The sequence below is a fragment of the Leptinotarsa decemlineata genome, unplaced genomic scaffold, assembly GCF_025532065.1.
Source record: "Leptinotarsa decemlineata unplaced genomic scaffold, Ldec_3_MD MMD2_tig00003192_RagTag_RagTag, whole genome shotgun sequence".
Lineage (NCBI taxonomy): Eukaryota > Metazoa > Arthropoda > Insecta > Coleoptera > Chrysomelidae > Leptinotarsa > Leptinotarsa decemlineata.
The window spans coordinates 2,271,816-2,287,143 of NW_027412582.1; the positions used below are offsets into that span (position 1 = coordinate 2,271,816).

At 31.1% G+C, this 15,328-nt stretch overlaps 1 protein-coding gene across 5 annotated transcripts in view; it reads left to right on the forward strand.

Annotated features, from left to right (window-relative positions):
• E(bx) (nucleosome-remodeling factor subunit NURF301 E(bx)) overlaps window positions 1-15,328 on the forward strand; it is a 110,133-nt gene that overhangs the window by 78,110 nt on the left and 16,695 nt on the right. For all 5 annotated transcript variants that reach the window (XM_074177693.1, XM_074177692.1, XM_074177689.1 and 2 more), the window contains 2 exons: window positions 4,489-4,777; window positions 15,046-15,238. In XM_074177693.1, the coding sequence (XP_074033794.1) occupies window positions 4,489-4,777; window positions 15,046-15,238 (482 nt within the window). The remainder of the gene's footprint in view (window positions 1-4,488; window positions 4,778-15,045; window positions 15,239-15,328) is intronic.

Below are 15,328 nucleotides of genomic sequence, written 5' to 3' on the forward strand. Positions count from 1 at the left end.
AATGGATAAAATTTGCAGATATAAACAATAGATAATACATATATCTTTGGTCTAGTTGTAAAAAGAACAAAACATGAAAATAAAAATATATAAGTAAAAATATATAAAAAAAATTTCATCTTTCGATGAAATCACACATAAATATAGAATACAGATAATTTAATCTTATAGATAAAATGCAAAAAGCTACAGTTAGCCCAAAATACTGTCACTATAATACTCCTGCAGGCTGTAGTATCCTTTAGTTGAAAATATGCTTTTGACGGTTTTCCGAAAGATTCTCGGGCATGATATATTTTTTACTTGGCTCGGCAGATGATTGAAGAGTTTTTTACTCTCAAATATGAGAGGGTATGCGCGCGATGCCGCTAAAGAGAGTTTATCAAAAGATATAATTTTTTTATAACATAAAATGTAATTTTGAAAATTTGAAAAAATCTAGTATCTTCTTAATACTTGAATGAATCGAGTCCCGTAGAAAAAAAAGTTTATCACAATTTTTCAAAAAGAATTGTTAACTAACAAATTTTTTCCCAATCTCCGTTGGCATAAATAATGGGATAAAAGTTATAAATAATTGGCCTATAAATTTTAAACGTCGTGGAGCCCTTTTGATATATATATATACTTCGTACGATCCTGCGATAAAAGTTCATAAAAATTTATTAATTATGATTTTTTATAACTATTGCAAAATGAAATATCTAAAAATTGTTGATATTTTTTTTAATTGATATTTAGCTGTCTGTTTTCAAATTAAACAATGTCAGTTATAAACATAGGATATGCATTTTTCACATATATTGTTTATTAAATTGTTTTAAACAAATAAAGAAATTCAATATTTTTGAAATAAAATTTTTTGCTATTTTGTTGTCTAGACATAATTATGATAAAAAAATTCTCAATTTTAATTTTTAATTGTTTAAAATCGATTTTTTTTAATATTTCGATTGTTCAAATAATTAGTTAAGAAATAATTTTGCTTTCAAAAATCATAATTTACACTTTTGAATAGTTTGGCAAAAAAAAGATTTATTATTTAATTGTTTATTAGTTTAACTATTTGTTATAAACAAATATTGACCAATGTTATTTTTTTTTCTGAAGCAGAAAAAATTATAAAAACAGCTGTATATAAAAAAGTACCATAAAAAAGTATCACAATAAATAAATAAAAAAAGTATGGCACTTTTTTATATATAGCTGTTTTTATAATTTTTTTCTGCTTCAGAAAAAAAATATTACGTTGGTCAATATTTGATTATAATAAATTGCTAAACTAATAAACCGTAAAAAAAGTATTATAATAAATGAATTTAATAAAATTATGGCACTTTTTTATATATATAGCTGTTTTTATCATTTTTTTCTGCTTCAGAAAAAAAATATAGCGTTGGTCAATATTTGATTATAATAAATTGCTAAACTAATAAACCATAAAAAAAGTATTATAATAAATAAATTTAATAAAATTTTGTCACTTTTATATATATATATATATAGCTGTTTTTATAATTTTTTTCTGCTTCAAAAAAAAAATATAACGTTAGTCAATATTTGTTCATAAAAAATTGTTAAACTAATAAACAATTAAATAATGAATAATTTTGTTTTGCTAAACTATTTGAAAGTGATTATGATTTTTCAAAGCAACATTATTTCTTAACTAATTATTTAAACAATCGAAATATTAAAAAATCGATTTTGAACAATTCAAAATTAAAATTAAGAAAACATTTTTTTTAATCATAATTATCTCTAGACAACAAAATAGCAAAAAAAATTTTTCAAGAATATTGAATTTCTTTATTTGTTTAAAACAATTTAATTAACAAATTACGTAAAAAATTCATATCCAATGTTAATAACTGCCAGTGTTTAATTTGAAACAGACATAGCTAAATATCAATTGAAAAAAAAAAATTATCAACAATTTTTAGATATTTAATTTTGCAATAGTTATAAAAAATCATAATTAATAAATTTTTATGAACTTTTATCGCAGGATCGTATGAAGTATATATATCAAAAGGGCTACACTAAGTTTAAAATTTATAGGCCAATTATTTATACCTTTTTATCCCATTATTTATGCCAACGGAGATTGAGAAAAAATTTGTCAATTAACAATTGAATAACTTTTTGAAAATTGGTGATAAAACTTTTTTTTTTCGGGACTCGATTCATTCAAGTGTTAAGAAGATACTAGATTTTTTTTAATTTTTAAAATGACATTTTATGTTATAAAAAAATTATTCCTTTTGATAAACTCTCTTTAGCGGCAGCGCGCGCATGTCATAACAGCCGCGCGGAACCCTATTTTCAACGTCAAATTAAAATTATAAATAATGGAGATAGAGTCTCGGGAATCGGGACTTTTTTATCGGAAATTTCCTCCTCTTTAACGAGCTTTTTTCAAAATTGCTTAAATATTAATATTTCTTGAGTTATTATCCAAAAACTAAATACCATTTTTTTAAATCTAATTTTGTTAATAACAATTGCAAGGTAAAAAATTCACCTGCACCAAAATCCTTCAAAAACATTTTTCAAGAGGTGATTCCGAATCGCTCATATTTTTAGGACCTTTATCTCTATTTTTCATGTTTTTGAACTTGTTGATTAGACTAAATCGACAGTTCATACGATTGTCAGTAATTGACAGTTCATACGATTATCTATAATCGACAGTTCATACGATTATCTATTATCGACAGTTCTGACGATTGCGCCTAAAAAATCGACGATTCAAAATGTCGTTTATAATTAATTGTACTTTCGGTTATGTATAATTGTCATCCTTTAAAATCTCGATTATTTAGCCATTAAACTGTCAGTTTCGGTTAATCCACAGTTTGAACTGTGGTCTATAATGACTACTATCTTGACACGTCAGAACCTTTACAGATGGATGTTGTGTTTTATGTATCCAAAATTTATTGTGTTGACCCGGGAGATTGGGAGATTTTTTTCTCTGTCGAAGCTATCGGTTGCTCATATAATTTTACCTTTTTTGTGGTTGACAATGTTTCATGGGGAATTTCGTTAGTTCGGACTTCAACTGTCTAATATTACATAATATGATTTGAAATCTCTGATAAAACAAATAAAATTAAAAATCAAAATGAATAGCTGAAAATAACAATTACGTTAAGCAAAAAATCCTGAAATTAAATTACAATAAAATAAAAATGAATCAAAAAATTTAAAATTGAAAGATTTTAAGCCAAGTTACTTCACGACGTTTCGATTGTTATTATTCATCACCATCAATCTACCAAAACAGGAATCAAGACTCTAGTAGAACCAAGCTTTTGGGCTCTGTGATACAAAGGAAGGTCTCGAGAAAGTACTAGGCATCATCAAAAAAGATCTTGAACGAAATAGTTACTCCAAAGTGATGGTTAAGAAGACAGCAAGAGCCTCACAAAGAGGAGAAGCCGTCACTATCAGTGATTGTACTTCCTTACTTCAGAGGGTTATCGAAAAGGATAAGAAGAATTGGAGCCAAATAGAACATCAGCATCTGCCGCAGATCCGGAAACACAATTTGTAGCGGCCAACTGGTCCCAAGCTGAGATAATACACAGAGAAGAACACTGGTTCAAGAGGAAGTTCAGAGAAGCTACATATACGATGTCCGACGACGCATTCAGACAAGCTAGCGTAGAGATACGCAACATATGGAAACCCATAATGAAACGGAAAACGGTCAACTCCCGCCAAAGGGTCATCTCCCGCTAAAACCAATGAAGCTGAGAGAGGGAAGAGGGGATAGGTGAAAGCACTTGAATGACATATAGTCATCTCTCGGAGAAATAGTTCAGTCATCACTCGAAGTCGTGGATACCATCAGTCGAAACGTCGTGAAGTAATTTGGCTTGAAATCTTTTGATTTTTATTTAATTTTAATTGTTCGATTTCTTGCTTAATTTTTAATTCATTGTAATTTCATTTCAGGGTTATTTTGCTTGATATAATTGTTTCAGGTATTTATTTTAATTTTCAATTTTATTTTTGTTCTTTTGGGGGTTTTCAAACCATATTATATCTTATTAGACAGTGGAAGTCCGAATTAATGAAATTTCCCTTTTTTGTCTGACAAATATGTAGATAAACTCTAATTCCCATTACCGTTAGTCAAATCAGCGGACTTATTGAAATTGAGACTGATCCATTTTAATAATGGTTTTTTTATCATCCGTACAATCTAGTTGCGATTCCTCTCCATGTGCTTTTTCATTATCGAATTGGGAATCTTTCGGTACTGTCCGGATTGTTTTTTGGCTGTCGATGTAACATTCAACTTCGCCTGTATTCGATAATTTTACAATAAAGCTGTTGAAGAAAATAACCTGAGTTTTTTTTACATGAAACCCTTGCACTTCGCATTTATTTTCGTTGTAGTCGTTTTGCTTTGGGATTTTTTTCTATTTGTTTTGATTTCACCTTTTGATTTTTATTTTCTTTGTGATGTCTCTGCAGCTATCAAAACTGCACTAAAACAAGAAAATCTCAATCCGGAGATCGAGGAAAAGTTGTTGCAGCTGCAAAAATACCAAGAGAAACAAATGAAACAGGAGCCCGAAGTTCCCGCACCTGTACCGAAACTTAGCCACAGCCAACCGATTGTTAATTCGCGAATTCTGCCGCCGATTCGTAAAAGACCACCGAGCGGTTCCAAAAATGACGACACCGATTGGGTGATGGAGACACCGAAACGGAGTCGACCCAACAGAAATAATGAAGTGAAAAAACTTGAGACTGAACCACAGTAAGTAAAACTTTTAGAACTTAGTCTTATAAGGTATGGTTCCTATTTGAATTGGGAGGTAATAATAATAATGTGGATTCTCAAATAGCAGGAGTATCGAAACGGCTTTATACAGTGTGTCCAAGATAAGGATCCTAAGCATGAGAATCTCAGTACCTGTTGGAGATACAGCTTAGGTTAAATTAGGAAAAAGTTGTGTTCTTTAAAGCTCATTTACATGCCGTTTAGAAACTTGAAGAATTTTCATGGCCTGCTGAGATATTTGGGAAAAACGAGAATTTGACAATATCAATTTTATTTTTTTCTGACTTTATTTGAAAAGATATCAAAAAGCGAATAACACTTTTTCATTGGCACTTTCAAGGTACCACACGATGGTATTTTTAGTTTTTATATCCGACGTTTCGTTTTCAAAAAACCATCATCAACTTTATTTTTTTAAATAGCTCGAAAAAAAAGTACACCCCGTATCTGATTCCAATTTTTATTACGAATTCAACGATGTAACACATGCCATTGTTTTCTTTTTAGTTAAGGGGAAAATTGCATTTTTTCTATTTTTAAAATGTATTTTTGAGTAGATTAATAATGATTTTTTTAAAGTAATGAAAACAACAAAGAAATTAACGCATTTTTTATTTAATTCAAAGGAGGTGTTCAAACAGGTTTCCGTTATTTTCCAAACATAAGTATGATCTTCTAACTGTAGAACTTAAAACATCACGTAACATATCTGGTGTAATACTGTTTAATGCGACAGTTACACATTCTCGTAACTGCTGTTCAGTTTCAAAAGAATGTTGGTAAACCCGGTTTTTAACAAAACCCCATATGAAGAAGTCCAGAGGAGTTAAGTCAGGGGATCGCGCTGGCCAAGACACTTCACTAAAGGTTCCAATCCACCTTCCAGGAAATCGCTGCGAAAGATACTCTCGAACTTGTCTAGAATTATGTGCAAGAGCACCGTATTGTTGAAACCAACAGTTATTGACCTGTGTCAGAGGTAAATTATCTAAACAGTCTTCTACATAGTTTTGCAATAAATGATGGTATCGTTCGGCGGTCAAAGAATTATAGTAAAAAAAACGGACCTAGTATTTTAGTTCCTAAAATTGCACACCACATATTAAACCCAAAACGTTCTTGATGTCTTGATATTTTCTTGACACGCGGATTTTGCTGAGCCCCAGTAATGCGTATTGCGGCGGTTGAAGATACCATTATTAGTGACCATACTTTCGTCGGACCATATTATTTTTGAAGGGAAATTATAATCTTTTTCACACGCGCGTGTATACCATTCGCTAAAATGTTGGCGCCGTTCGAAATCCCCTGGTTTAAGTCCTTGGCAAATCCTAAATTTATAGGGGTGATATCTATTTTTACGCAAAATAAATTGAGCTGTGGATTTGGCTACTCCTACATTATTTTCGATTTGCCTAGTTGATATTTCAGGGTTCTCAACAACTGCTTGTAAAACATTATTTTGGGCTTCTTCTGAAGATTCCTTTTTTCGAGATAAAACAGGCTTTTTAAATGAACCATATTCTTTTAAATTTCGAGCCAGCTCTAAGAAAATGGACTTACATGGCTGCTTTCTTTCTGGATATGTATTAAGATACATTGCTGCTGTATTTACAGTATTTTTGTGGCACAAAATGTAGCACGTTAGCATGTCAAACTTTTCTTCATGGCTATAATGCTCACCCGGCATATTCGACGATAATAACACAATATTATCTATTCAACAATAAACAATAATAACGACAACAGTAACAATAACTCTAAAACCAACAACTCGACAAACAGGCTAACAACAACGACAATTACTATTTTATCGTGTAATTAAATAATATTTGACAGGTTCGGTGACAGGTATTTACGTCAAAGCATTTGTTTGCAACGCCTACTTAAAGATTTTTTTTAAAATAGAAAAAATGTAATTTTCCTTTAAACTAAAAAGAAAACAATGGCATGTGATACATCGTTGAATTCGTAATAAAAAATGGAATCAGATACAGGGTGTACTTTTGTTTCGGGTCACATAAAAAAATAAAGTTGATGATGGTTTCTTGAAAACGAAACGTCGGATATAAAATCTAAAAATACCATCGTGTAGTACCTTAAAAGTGCCAATGAAAAAGTGTTATTCGTTTTTTGATATCTTTTCAAATAAAGTCAGAAAAAAATAAAATTGATATTGTCAAATTCTCGTTTTTCCCAAATATCTCAGCAGGCCATGAAAATTCTTCAAGTTTCTAAACGGCATGTAAATAAGCTTTAAAGAACACAACTTTTTCCTAATTTAACCTAAGCTGTATCTCCAACAGGTACTGAGATTCCCATGCTTAGGATCCTTATCTTGGACACACTATATATTTATTTATTTACGGCAGTGCCTATTTTTTACAAGATAATTAACAAGTTCACACATACAGTGTGACCCATTTTTAATGGAAACACCCCCCTAAAATTTGAAGTTGTAAATAGATTTTAATAATTTTTTTTTAAATGTCAAGTACTAAAAGGGCATACTACGATATTTTTTCTTAGTCAAAAATCGGGATTTTTTATTAGCGATTTTTTTATTGAAAAAATCACTACGCCACTGGATTCAGAGTGTCTCTAAACAGGTGTGACCAAAATTTCATGAAAAAATATTCATTATTAACAAAGTTATGACAACTCAAAAATTCGAAAACTCCCACAGCTAACAGTCACAATATATCATTTTTTTTTATGATTTCAACAATAAAGTGCCGCCAGATGAAAAAAAAACAAATAGCGTAAATATTTTGTAATGAAAATAACGGAATTACATTCACACAATTCAACTAACAATGAAGCAAAAAATTTTAATAAACGTAACTAATAACTAATTATTGAAATATTTCGATTCAGTGCAACAATTTATTCTAACTCATATTCTAGTAGCCTCTACTAATCCACCACGTATTTCGATACATGTGTCGTAGCGCTTACGAATGTTCTTGATTACGTTCCTTAGTTCTTGAGGGCTAATATCAGCACATACCTGTCGAATTCTTGAACAAAGTTCATTTCTATCTCTTGAGCGGTTTTTGTAAACCTTTTGTGTGAGAAGTCCCCAGAGAAAAAAGTCCAAAACTGTGAGGTCTGGAGATTTGGGTGGCCACTCTATAAACGGACTACCACGGCCTATCCATCGGTTTGGAAAATGTTCGTTAAGCCATTGCCTCACAGCTCTGGCATAATGAACTGAACACCCATCTAACTGGACAATTAAATTTGATCGTTCATTGATTGGCAGCTCGTGAATAGCATCCCAAAACTCTGCGTTTAAAAATTCTAGAAACCTCTGCACATTAATGTTTTCCTCAAAAAAGAAAGGGCCAATAATTCGTTCGTTCAATATCCCTCACCAGACGTTGATTTTTGGGAATACTGGCTATTACAGTTTATAACCCAGTTAGAATTATCCGCTGCCCAATAGCGACAATTCTGTGATGACACTACTTTATTTGTAGTGAAAGTGGCTTCGTCGGTATATAAAATATTTTTTAGGAAATTTCTGTTGTTTAAATATTCCCCTTGGGCCCATAAACAATATTCCAGGCATCTTGCTTCGTCGCCTTCTTGAAGTGTGTGTAAAAATTTTGGCTTGAAAGGTTTAATATTCTTCGCCTTGAGACATCTCCGAATAGTTTCTCGTGGAATATTCAAATCTAAACTGGCATTCCTTATGCTGGCATTAGGATTATTTCCGAAATAATCTAAAATTATTCGATCATTCCTGTCATACCTGTTTCGTCTTTGTACAGGATTACTTTTTAACATCATTTTTGATACATTTTTGAATATTTTATTTATTTTATTTACCGTACCCCAGCTAATACGAGGACGATTTGAATGTCTCTCATTAAATACTCTACAAACCTCTCTATCACTTCTAAGCCATCTCCCGAAAGGCGTACAATTTCAATTTTCTCTCTTACGCTCAATCTTGCAGCCATGACACAAAATAATTCGAAAAACTGTAAGGTGAATATTGTTGACAATATTACGCCTAAATCTTTCACAAGTGTCAAACTGTAATATCATTTCCATGGCAACTAATATTTAAATTGAAATATTAGGTCTTAGTTTTAGTCAATTTGCGTGAAAACTTGAATGTAATTCCGTTATTTTCATTAAAAATATTTAGGCTATTTATTTATTTTTTCATCTGGCGGCACTTCATTGTTGAAATCATAAAAAAAATATTCTCATGGCTATATCTGTTGATATAGGGTGTTTTTTATGACTGTTAGCTGTGTGAGTTTTCGAATTTTTGAATTGTCATAACTTCGTTAGTAATGAATATTTTTTCATGAAATTATGGTCTCACCTGTTTAGAGGCACTCTGAATCCAGTGGCGTAGTGGTTTTTTCAATAAAAAAATCCCGATTTTCGACTAAGAAAAAATATCGTAGTATGCCCTGAAACTTTAATAAACATTTCAAATTTTGTCCCAAGGTAGACCTTTTAGTACTTGACATTTCAAAAAAAAAAATATTAAAATCGGTTCATAACTTCAAATTTTAGGGGGGTGTTTCCATTAAAAATGGGTCACACTGTATAAAAATGTGCCATAAAATTTCGTTAACCTGACTCCTTATACCTGATATATAATAAATAAATTAAAAATATGTTTCATCACTGAAGACTGAAGGGAAATATTCTGCAAAAAGATATACAATATCATTACTATTTTCGCTGAGAGAGTCATCATAATACATTTTAGATGGTAAGGAGTGTGATTTTTTTTTTTAATATAATTCCAGAAACTTCTAGGATTATTGTTGATGTTATTCTCAATTTTATTTATTTATGATGGCAAGTGTTTCTCAAAGCTTTGCACTTATCTTTTAAATAACAAAATTCTTCATATTTATGAAAATTTCCATTTTTGTATTCTCAAGAAAATGTAATAACAGCCCTGGATGGAAAATTTCACAATTGTGGGTTGTTTATCGACTTGTTTATCGCATTTGAAAGTTAGACCAGGGCTAAAGCCTTTAAATAATAATAATAATATTTATTCGTTCATAACGATCATAAGATGATGACATAGAACAAGTCAATAATAAAAATAAAAAATAAATATGATAGATAAAATAAAATAAAATAAAATCTAAATACATAGATAGAAAACCCTGTTGATTGAAACGTCGATTATATGATTGAAACCGTAGGTACATCAAAATTAAATATAATTATGAACTGAGCCACAATTGGTAATTGTGTTGGCATTCTAATCAACCCTTGAAGGCATTAACCAATTATACATTACATAGGATCTTTCAAATACTCATCAACAGAGTAATAGGCTTTGTCAATTAAAAGTTGTTTCACATACTGTTTGAATTCTTTCAGCGACATTTCTCTAACATGAGTTGACAATTTATTAAATAATTTGATACCCATATAAAAAGGACTTGATTCGGTCCTGGCCAGTCTGTGAATTGGTATTTCCAATAAAGTTGAATTTCTTGTACTGTATTTGTTTCTATTCAATGGAGCAAACAACTGTCTGTCTGATTTTACAAACATCAGTATCTGGTAAATATATATGCAAGGTAAGGTTAAAATTTTTAGGATTTTGAATAGTTCTTTACAGTTCGTGCGTCTACTTACTCTTGGAATATTTCTGACAGCTCTCTTTTGTAAAATAAACACCCTTTGCGCTTCACTAGATAAACCCCAAGCTGATATGCTATATGAGATTAAAGAGTGAACATGTGCATGATAAAACATAAGTAATACAGATTTGTCCACAATTTTATTAAGTTGATACAGGCAATAGCACATTGGTGATATTTTTTTGCACATTTCATGAATGTGATGATTCCACTTACAATCTTCTGAGAGGTTAAGTCCCAAGAATTTAACTGATGTTACTTGTTTTAACGAACCATTTGATGCTTTTAAAAGTAAGCTGTGATCATACCCTTTTGGTGCATAACTAAATCTTACAAAAGAGGATTTTTTATCATTGCAAACTAATTTATTTTTGGAGAACCAATCCTGTGCTTTCAATATTTCTATATGAGCAGAGTCAACTGTAGCGGAGATGTTTGGTCCATTTACCAGTAAGGTTGTATCATCTGCATACATTACAACATCACCTGCAAAATCATTGACATATATTATATAAAGCAATGGTCCCAGAATAGAACCTTGTGGCACTCCCATGGTATAATTACGGTGAATAGACTTAAACTTGTCTATCTCAACATATTGTGTTCTATTGCCCAGGTAACTTTCAAACCATTTATATGGAATGCCCCTAAATCCATACTTTTCTAATTTATCTAGTAGGATTTTATGGTTAACCAAATCAAATGCCTTACTAAGATCCAAGAAAACACTCAGGGTTCCCTTTCCTTCATCTAGATTATTATATAGTTCATTAAGAAATGTTATTATGGCATGCGTTGTTGACCGCCCTCTTCTAAAGCCAAATTGATTTGCATTAAAGAGTTTATGAAGATCAAAAAAAGAAATTACCATGTGTGCCACACACTTTTCATAAACTTTTGCAAACACACTGGGAACAGTGATGGGCCTGAAATTTTCAACCTGAGTTTTATCACCTGTTTTATGTATGGGTTTTATTTTACCGACTTTCAGAATTTCAGGGTAGATTCCTTCCTCCAAAGAGCTGTTAATCACACAAGTTAATGGTTTAACAATATATGTTGAACACTTTTTTAACAGGCTAGAGCTAATATCATCATTACCAGTAGTATGTGTAGTTTTTAGATTACTTATTATACGTGTTATATCTGTTTCTAGAGCAGGTTTGAAGGAAAAAGTAAAAGGATTGAAATCTTTAAGTGTGAGTTCATATAATGGTTCTTTTATATTGTTCGAAAGTATTGTTGGAATACTATTAAAATACTCAGCAAAATGATTTGTTATTATCTGGGTGTCCTGAACAATATTGTTATCTATATTCGATTGAATGGTATTCGATCTCATCTTTGAATTTTTATTTGTGAAAAAGTGGAAGTAAGTGAAAAAAAATAGTAGGATGAAACCCCTTAGAAAAGGAGGGGAATATGATAAAAATGAAAGGAGAAATAAATTACGGGCGATTGGTAATAATGGACCTTTTCGTTGGCCTTCTAGAACACCAGATGGCAATCCATTAGATTATTTCGTGTGTGGTTTCATTAAAAATATGGTTTACTCTACTCCAATAACAACAATGGAAGATATGAAATCGAGAGTTACAACTGCTTTCAATAGTTTGACTCCAGACTTGATCAGAAGCGCTACACATGTCAATCTTTTGAAGAGATTACATGTTCGTTCAAGTGGAGGTGGAGATGTGTTTGAACATATTCTGAAATACACTGACGATTAAATTAACTCATTAATTTATGGGTTTATTATTTTCAGTTCGTGTTTCAGCGTTAATAAAACTATTGTTTGAAGAGAAGTTTCATTCGATGGTTGAGGAGGAATAATAATTATGTTTCTAATTGAGAAACATCAAACGAAATCTGTTTTACAAAAATGAGTGATGAACAAGGAAACCATGTCGATTTCCGTTTGAAACAGTTTATCTCGGAAACGGTTCAAAATAGAAATAGTATTATGTGAACAAAGTTAATCTAAAATTGGATGTAGAGCTCAAAAATGTTGAAATATACAGGGTGTTCCATTTGAAAAAATTGAGTTCCACTCATTTTTTCATGAGATCAAAGTATCTGCATTTTTTTGAAGACCCTGTATGAGGCAAATGAAAATATGACTCGGAGTGAAGATCCTCATAGTATCACTCCATTTCAAAGTTGATCGTTTTAGTGCAAGAGAGTTCAAGATTATCAGCATTTATAAAAGTTCATGTTTGGTAAAAAAAATATCGAAATTAATTTATATTTTCTAAACGGTAATAGATAGGTATAGGAAAATAGTATATGAATTTGTTGACAAAGTGATAATGAATCATAATATGATATTATATACGGGGTGTTCCATTTGAAAAATCAAAGAAACCGCTAATTTATAGTAGAAGCGACAACGCCGTTTCGTCTAAATTATTTTGGGCGTGTAGGTCATATTGACTTATGCATACTGTGGAATTTTCAGGTTGATCTGTTGAATAGTTTGCCAGATACGGCTAATTAACGCTCATCATGAAAAGCCCTGTATAGGTGTTCCAGTTACTTGAGTTTCAGTAATAGATACTTGGTTTACAATGCATATATATTGGCGAATCTTAGGTATCTGTTAATCATATGGGGTAATTGTGGCATTACTAATTTCAAAAAACTTGAAACGCTACAAAATAAATCAATAAAAAATTTATTTCAAATTCCATTTCGAACCCACACAAATGATTTATTTTCACAGACTGAACTACACCCAATTAAATATCTACTCAAACTTGAGCAATGCAAGAACATATATAAAATGAAAAACAAAAGAATCAAAAGCATCAACGATCTACTAGTCAACAACCAGTTTTATGAGTATTATACAAGGGGTAGAAATAACTAAGAAAGGATTATACAATCAACCCTTTTACACAGGCTATAAAAGTCTTCAATGAATTACCTGTCCATATACGCGAGTTGCCGGGCTATAGTTCATTCATCAATAGTTTAAAAGAACATCTGAACCTCGAGGCACATGTCTGATACGTTGATACTATGAGCTTTGTAGAGGTTTACTACTTTTTATGTTTCACTTGTCATGTTGAATGTTTGTGAATCCCGAGACCAGCATTATTGCTGATTAGGGAGTATAACAACATATTTTACATTTATAGTTCAACCATGTTGAACTGTACGCTGTTGTTTTATTGAAAAATATTAAAAAAAAACTTTCAAATGATACATCACAAGCATATACTTCCTATTTCTATGGAGTGAGAAGTGTCTGCCTGGATATGAAAGATATCAAATTGTTGATCTAGGAAATACCAAAAGTGAAAAAAGAAAAATATTAAGAGGAGTGCCACAAGGGTCAATATTGGGGCCACTTCTGTTTCTAATATATATCAACGACCTACCTCACGTGATGAACTCGTCAGGCATAGAAACTATATTGTATGCAGATGATGCAACCTTGGGCAAAAAAATATATAAAATAGATGATCCTCATATGATCCATACTGACATATTAGAGAAAGCTCGATCATGGTTCACACCAAATGACTTGATTCTCAATGAACAAAAAACAGAAACTCTAACTTTTGAAACAATTTGCTTAAATCGAGATTACAAAAATTCTACCAAATTTTTGGGAGTACAAATAGATTCCAACCTGAAATGGATAGACCACATAAATAACATGTGTAGTAAACTTAGTAAGACGGTTTTTGCTATCAGAAGAATCAAAAAAATAGTAAATCAAAGTGCGGCACTTGCAACATATCATTCTCTGCTTCATTCAGTCCTTAGGTATGGTATAATCAATTGGAATAATGCATCAAAGGTACAGCTTAATAGAATATTTGTCGTTCAAAAATCTGCAGTAAGAAGCATAATCTCTGCCAATTATGATGAAAAGTGTCGACCAATATTTGTAAAACTTAAAATAATGACCCTATATTCAGTTATTGTCTATGAAAATCTGCTTCTTGTTCAACAAAACTTGTTGAATGAAAGTTGCTCAGAAGGATATACACCAACGTGATACAAGAAATCAATCAAATAGGTTGAAAAGAACAGATAATATGGGAATTAAGCTATACAATGCCTTATCTGCCGAATTTCGTAACTTGCCATTTAGAAGATTTAAAAACTTATTGAAAAAAATATTAACCAAACATCCTTTATATGAAATTGATCAATTTTTCGAAGTTATCCAAGAAGAGACACTTTTGTGGTCACCTCCCGAACTTTTACTCAACTTTGAATATATATAATACCTTAGCTATGTGTTTATAATTTGTAAAAGCTCATGGCTTTACATTTTAGTCAAGTCTTATAAGATTGGAATTTTAACTAACTTGTATTTTTTTTTGTAAATCTAATTTATCTACATGCATTTTTTTTAAACTATATTGACAAATCTTACCCTCTCAAACCTATTTTAGAAATTGTATTGACGTGTCTAAAAACTGTGTGTTTCTTAAGACTAATAAATATTATTATTATTATTGAAAAAATTGGGGGTTGTACCTGTCACTCGACGGTGGTTGAAGGTAGGGGTAGCAAACGGGTAATTTATTTCAAGGAGCATATAAATAAGTATGTTTTCATTATGTTTTTATCGTCTTATTATTTTTTCAGTCAAGAACAAGTCAAGGAGAAAACAATTTCGCCAAGAAGCAGGGTGAAAATAAGAGAAGTTACGGAAACAGAGAAAAAAGTTACCATGAAAACAAAGATTATGGTCAGTTTATTTAGGCAGAAGGAATTATTGAAGAAGGATATTCTAAGGAAACGAGCTCAATTAGAGAAGGAGCTGCAGTTTGAGATTCAAGTAAGTAAACAATTATTTTTGGGATGCTAATTGATGAGGCTCTTAGAGTGACGACCACAGTTGGGTCTTTTGGTAACCAGTTATCAATTT